Source organism: Petaurus breviceps, unplaced genomic scaffold (assembly GCF_028583685.1).
Source record: "Petaurus breviceps papuanus isolate PSGF00001 unplaced genomic scaffold, PetGlider_PUasm1.0 37, whole genome shotgun sequence".
Classification (NCBI taxonomy): Eukaryota; Metazoa; Chordata; class Mammalia; order Diprotodontia; family Petauridae; genus Petaurus; species Petaurus breviceps.
Window position 1 is genome coordinate 20,923,435 of NW_027186296.1, and position 7,566 is coordinate 20,931,000.

The following is a 7,566-nucleotide window of genomic DNA, read 5'->3' on the forward strand; positions in this document are numbered from 1 at the left end:
GAGAAGTGTGATAAATGTCCTTTTATAATAAAGTATTTTTTGGTACAAATACTGTATTATCTTAGACACCATCCTAAATCTATTTGCTACATTTAAATAGGCCACTGTCTAGCTATATAGATATTGTAGGGGAGCAGCAAGAAATTAATAAAAAGATTACTGAGCTTGGACCAGTAATTGAAATGGTACAGTATTTGTTATAATTCACTTATTCATGATTTTTCACTTTTTTTTAAAGTAATTGGGGTTAAGTAACCTGCTCAAGGTTACACAGCCAGTTATTTTTTTGTGTGGGTGCTGAGTATCTGAGGCCAGAACCGATCCCAGGTCTCCCGACACTGGGCCTGGCACTCTTACTCACTGTGCCACCTGGCTGCCCCCGATTTTTCACTTTTCTATTGTTATACTGCATGACCTTAGAAGAGAGAAAGCAAATTTTAAGTTTAGCAGGTGGTCAGAGTGGAAGGTCACATGGATAAGAGGGATTAGGATAGCAGGGAGGCAGTATTAATGACTAACCCTGCAGTCCAGCCTGAGTCGGGATTCTAGCATAGCCTTGAGATTGCTAATGGATTAGTTGTAGATCAGTCAGTCATTGGAAAGAGACAAATGACATATAAGGAAAATGGTGCCATTTAGAGAAGAAAAGTACCAGCTCTGAGACAGAACTGTGGGTGAAGTTTATGACATTTTCAGACATGCTGGTAGGTATCAACCTAGGACCCTGTTGATCTATTAATTTGATTTATTGGTGAGAAAAAGGCTTCTTTTTCTTTCTCCGTTACCACTTTTCTTGCTTAATTGACCGTAATGTGGAATTGAAGTATTTTAAACTATTTGTTTTTATTGTATAAACTTTTGTATCATTTAAAAAAAATAAAAATCAGGTAAGTTTTTTTTTAAGAGGAGAGAAAATATTAAGGGTTCTAAACAAAAGTAAACTAACTTTATTTTTATTTTATATGGAACCCTTTGTTTACTTTTGCCTATAATTTGTTGTCCCCAGTGTGCAAAGAAAATTCCCCATTCCTGTTGTGTAACACGAAGTAATAAAGGGTATCACAATTAACTTTTCATCACTCATTGGTATATACTCTAATATTAAAGAATCCTTCTCTTCTTTGAAAAAGCTTACCTTAGGTGTCACCTTCCCTAATCTCTGAATTGAAAATATTCTTTTTCTTCAGATGTACCTAGAGAATTTTGTTTGGATCTCTTTTTTCCTTCCTACCTTGTACATGTTACATCTTTCCAGCTCCCTCCCATTCCCAGGTGAATGGTGTGAGTAACTTGAAGATAGGGACTATCATTTTTTTTTATCTTTGTAGCATTGTGTCTTATACATGTGCTTAATACATGTTTGGTGAATCACTGAGTTTGTTTTTCTTTTAGAAAAGTACTTCTTAAAATTTTCCTACTTTATCTCTGTAGCACTGGACTTCTTGGAGCAAATTTTGACATTTAGTCCCATGGATCGATTGACAGCAGAAGAAGCTCTGTCCCATCCTTATATGAGCATTTATTCCTTTCCAATGGATGAACCAATTTCAAGCCATCCTTTTCACATTGAAGATGAAGTTGATGATATTTTGCTCATGGATGAAACTCATAGTCACATTTATAATTGGGAGAGGTAAAATGGATTTTATATTAAGCTGCTTAATAATTGACCTTTATTTCTATGAACCACACAACATGATAGCATTTTTATTAATGAGTTTTTGTATGATATATCAATGCAAAAATTGTGTGAGTATAGGTACCATGTTTTTACCTGTGTTTCTTCTTAATTTTACCCTCCTGGTAAATTATTTCTCTTTAAACATGTCATTTAAAAATACCTGTGTGTGTGTGTGTACATAGTATATAGATAAACTATATAAACATACACACATATATATGCCTTTTATATACCATGATATACCATTTATAATGTTTACTAACGTATTTCTAAAACAGCCTTTTAGAATGAAAAAATTAAAAACTATTATTTTGCTATTTTCTCACAGTATTTTTTTCATAACAGTCGGCCTGTAGAAAGAAATGCGAGACAACATATGTCAAATGAATGAATAGTTTAACTAAGGCTTGCAAATTTGCATGTTTTTAGTAATATTCACTAGACACCATTTCCATATAGGCTCTCCTTAACTAATCCTTCTCTGTTCTCAACCCACAAAAACTACTAGATGGAAAGATACATCAAATTCAGGCCAATAATTTTTGGCTTTGTTAACAGTCCTTTGAATGGCTTTGTTGCCCTTTCAAAATGAATAATTAGACAGGGAGTAGTCATGGGGAGACAACATAGGAATGTATATAGTTTAAAGATTCCACAATACAGCAAATATATATGATACAATGTTGCTTTCAGGTGAGCAAGACAAACATCTAAATGAAAGATTATAGAATCCCTTTTTAAGATTCTTATATTTATGGGATGGTTGTGGCATGGCCTGCCTAAAGATGGGAACAATGGCCAAAAAACCCCTTAATGTTCCTTCCAGCCATCTGATTTTTATTATATATTTCCCCATTCATTAAGAATGAAAATATAGTAGTATGCTGAAGTTATGTCGTTTTTTTAAACATTGTTGGGTTTTTTTTTTTCAGTGGTTCTGTTTCTGACTGACATTAACTGTGTGACCTTTGGCAAATGCCTTAACTTTCTCGAGTCCCATTTTCCCTATCTCTAAAATGATGGAATTGTACCTAAAACATCTTGAAAGTCCCTTCTGACTATATCTTACTTAGTCCCATTTGTGATCAACAGTATACAAATTAGTAAAATTATTGGCCTGAATTTGATGTATCTTTTCATCTAGTAGTTTTTGTGGGTTGAGAACAGAGAAGGATTAGTTAAGGAGAGCCTATATGGAAATGGTGTCTAGTGAATATTACTAAAAAAATGCAAATTTGCAAGCCTTAGTTAAACTATTCATTCATTTGACATATGTTGTCTCGCATTTCTTTCTACAGGCCGGGTCTTACCTCCCTAACTAGATTGTAAATCCCTAGAGGACAGAAAACCCTGATTTTTGACTCTTTTAGAGAGCCTAAAATAAGATTTTTAAAAAAACATAATATGTATACAAATATTTAATGAAGATGATCTCTAGATATAGGTTGACTGTGATATTAATTTATTTCAGGTACCATGATTGTCAGTTTTCAGACCATGACTGGCCTATACACAATAATTTTGATATTGAAGAAGTTCAGCGTGACCCAAGGGCTCTTTCTGATGTCACTGATGAAGAGGAAGTACAAGTAGATCCTCGAAAATATTTGGATGGAGATCGTGAAAAGTATCTGAAGGATCCTGCCTTTGATACCCATTTCTCTACTGAGCCTTGCTGGCAGTATCCAGATCATCATGAAAATAAGTATTGTGATCTGGAATGCAGCCACACTTGTAACTACAAAATGAGGTCATCATCATACCTAGATAACTTAGTTTGGAGAGAGAGTGAAGTTAACCATTACTATGAACCCAAACTTATTATAGATCTTTCTAATTGGAAAGAACAAAGCAAAGAAAAATCTGATAAGAAGGGCAAGTCAAAATGTGAAAGGAATGGATTGGTTAAAGCTCAGATAGCTCTTGAGGAAGCATCACAGCAACTGGTTGAAAAAGAAAGGGAGAAGAATCAAGGATTTGACTTTGATTCCTTTATTGCAGGAACTATTCAACTTAGTTCACAACATGAGTCTACTGATGTTGTTGATAAATTAAATGACTTGAATAGCTCAGTGTCCCAATTAGAATTGAAAAGTTTGATATCAAAATCAGTAAGCCGGGAAAAACAGGAAAAAGGAATGGCAAACTTGGCTCAGCTAGAAGCTTTGTACCAATCTTCTTGGGATAGCCAGTTTGTAAGCGGTGGGGAGGAATGTTTTCTCATAGATCAATTTTGTTGTGAAGTAAGAAAGGATGAACAAATTGAGAAGGAAAACACTTATACAAGTTACTTGGACAAGTTCTTTAGCAGGAAGGAAGATACTGAAATGCTAGAAACTGAGCCAGTAGATGATGGCAAGTTTGGGGAACGAGAAAGTGAGGAGGGTTTTCTTAACAATAGTGGGGAGTTCCTCTTTAACAAGCAGCTTGAGTCTATAGGCATCCCACAGTTTCATAGTCCAGTTGGTTCACCACTTAAATCAATACAGGCCACATTAACACCTTCTGCTATGAAATCTTCCCCCCAGATTCCCCATAAAACATACAGCAGCATTCTGAAACATCTGAACTAAAACACTCAGCAGACAGTTCTTTTTGTATTCATGAAATGTGTTTTGTCTTTTTTATTACTAGTATAAGTCATTTTTTACTTGAATCAGATGGTGTCATTTTAGTATGGATTTCATTAGTTCTTGGTTTTTAAAATCCAGAATTACTTTCTATACATGAAATAGTTTTCATTTTAAACTGGCATGTCGTTTGCACACAAAATTAAAGAATAGAGCAAAATAATGCAATGCAGGAGGAGACAAAAGAAATGCACTAAGCCAAGTAAAAACATTCTCTCAGTAAAACGGTTATCTGTTTTACAGGAAAAAAAATCTTGCCTTGAAATTTACACAGTGAGACTGTACATAATTGCATGAAAATATCTATTTTTTTCCTAAAACATTTTTCATTCATGAGTATTTTCAAGTTTTTCATACTGTACACATTTCTTAAAACACATGATACCAGCAGCAACTGAAAATGAATGCCGAATTTGGTACACATGTGTTATCTACCTCAAGGTAACAGAAGTATGTGGCAAAACATGTACCACCCATAGTGCTTCACAATATGCACTTCTATTTAGCCAGCGTTATTATAGTAACTTCTTAATAAGAATCATTCACTGTTTATAAGTGTTCTGGTATGCATTCTTTCTAGTGAAGTGTTAATACACCACATCTTATTTATTTTAGCAAATCAGTATATTTTCTGTATTTAATTATAGAAAGTTAACTTAGTTTTTTTAAATTTATTTGCAAATAAAGTTTTTCCATTTGGCACTATGGTTTGTTGCCTACCTAGCTGAATATTATAATGTCAGCTTGTTCTGAGGCTGTCCACGTACTCAATTTACTTAAGTGTTCATTTTAAGTAAAGTGCTCACTGTGTATAGGAATTTGTATTTTGGAGGTGCTTGATCTATCTACAAAGAAAAATTAGGAATTACTTTATTATAAAATGTTCCTAGAAGTCTTAATTGTGTTTATTTTTTAAAAAATTGTAATGTTAGACTTGTGTGCATGGACGTAATTAAGGTACATCATTATTGTAGGTTAAAAGTTGTATATGGTAAGACATATTTTGTTTTTACTGTATGTTTTTACTGAATGATCTATTCCCCATCCCAAAGCAAGCATGAATAAAATTAGGTTAAATGTAGCATGTGGCATCTCAGTCTCTTGAAAATTCATTTCACCTATTTTATTTTATTGAATACTGTCTGTATCTTTGGTTAACCTGTTTAAAGAAAAGGATGAATAAAACATGGCCATCAAAAAATGGTTCTTGTTTCACTACTTAAGACAAGTGATTGACTTGGATTGACTGTTGCAGTGAAATGTATAGCAGAATCTGTTCCAACTTACAGGGTCAGAATTTTGAACTGATGATTTCAGATTCTTTTGATATGAAAGATTTAAAGGAAAAATGGTCTTACCTCACATAGAAGTCCCATGTTGACTTAAGTCAATTTGTCTTGTCACTTAAAAAAAATAAGGAACATTGTTAGGATTTATTGAAACTTGTAATTTAAACTAGATCATATGTACATATTACATGAAACATACATATAAAACTCTTAGAGATTGCACCTTCTCCATAACTGACAGAGTTACTGTGTCTGAAAAGTCCTTAACTTGGCAGACCAAGCCTGGTGACAAGCCTCCCCAAATTTGTCCGGGCTGGTCCTCAGCCAGTGAATATATAAATCCTATCACTGGGCCCACACTCTTAAACCTCTTCAGCTTTGTATAGGATTTGCCAGAAACTGTGTTCTGATCTTGCCTATGAGAACCCAGAAGTATATCTCCATGTTGTGATGAGGCACCAGTGTAGGACTGCAGTGAAGCACTATTTTTAAAAAAATTCAGCCATGAGAATATCCAAAATATTTAGGCTTTAAATGGTTCTCTTTTGAGTTGTTAATTTATTGAATTAGATCTTACTAATAAACTGTAGCATAATGCAGTAAAAAGCATTGGATTTGGCATTAAGGGACCTGACTTTAAATCTGATTAATTAAATTAATGAATAAATTCTAAATTAAAGTTCTGCTGCTTACCCTCCTGTAAGAACTTAAGTGAGTCTTTATCTGGGCCTCGGTCTTCTCACTTGTACAGTGAAGGGAATGAATCATACCTCTTAAGGATCTTTCCAGTTCCCTCTGATCTTATGACCCCATTTACTTCTTCCTAATTTCTTTATTGCCATGAGCAATAGCATTCTTATTTCTCATATTTGTTCACCAAGGCCTCTGCTACTTGTCCCTTACTCCTTTCTGTCTAAGCTATATCACTGAGTGATCTTATCAACTCTCATGGATTCAATTATCTCTGTGCTGATTCTCAGATCTCATTCAGCCCTAATCTCACCTACTCTCCAAATGCATCTCTAACTGTTCATTGGCCATCTCAAATTGGATGTCCTGTAGGGATCTTTATATATACATATGTATGTATTGCTTTTTGGGAGGGGGAAGGCAGGGCAATTGGGGTTGTGACTTGCCCAAGGTCACACTGCTAGTGAGTGTTAAGTATCTGAGTCCGGATTTGAATTCAGGTCCTCCTGACTCCAGGGCTGGTGCTGTATTCACTGCGCCACCTAGCCACCCCTCCTGTAGGGATCTCATGGCCAAAACTTTCCAAATTCCTCTGTTACTGTGGAAAACACCATCATTCTCCCAGTCACCCAGGCTTCCAACCTAGGTGTTACCTTCAACTCCTCTCTCACCTTCCTTGTCTAATTTATTACCAAGTTCTATTGATTTTACCTTTGCACTATTTGTCCCATACACTTTTTCTCTTCTGACACTGCTAACATTCTGGTATAGACCCTCATCACCTCACACCAAGATTATTACAGTAACCTGGTTAGTTTCCCTGCCTCAAGTCTCTTCCCCACTCCAAACTGTCTTCTATTCAACTATCAAATTAATCTTGCTAAAGTCAGGTCTGACCATGTTACCCACTCCTCCATTCAGGAGATTGCACTGTCTATCTATCACCTCCAAGATCAAATGTAAAGGCCTTTTTCTTGGCGTTCAATGACCTTCATAACATGGCTCCCCCCTACCTTTCCAGTCTTTTCCTTCCTTATCCCCATATACTTTGTCATCTAGGGACTCTGGCCTCCTCACAACTTAATGATACTCCCATTCTTTCACTGGCTGTTGGCTGTGTGTGGAATTCTCTCTTTCCTCATCTGCCTCCTAGCCTTCTTCAAAATCCCACCTACAAGAAACTTCCCAATGCTAGTGCTTTTGATAATCTCTATGTTGATGATCTAATTTATCTGTACATATCTTGTTTGTACATAATTATTTTTCATATTCTCTT

General features: G+C 35.2%; 1 protein-coding gene across 1 annotated transcript in view; it reads left to right on the forward strand.

The window, feature by feature from the left end:
• Positions 1–5,402, forward strand: part of MAPK6 (mitogen-activated protein kinase 6) — a 37,923-nt gene extending 32,521 nt beyond the window's left edge. Inside the window, exons 5-6 of the mRNA XM_069098062.1 lie at positions 1,432–1,633; positions 3,153–5,402. Coding sequence (XP_068954163.1) covers positions 1,432–1,633; positions 3,153–4,254 — 1,304 coding nt within the window. The 3' untranslated portion in view covers positions 4,255–5,402. The remainder of the gene's footprint in view (positions 1–1,431; positions 1,634–3,152) is intronic.
• Positions 5,403–7,566: the final 2,164 nt, after the last annotated feature.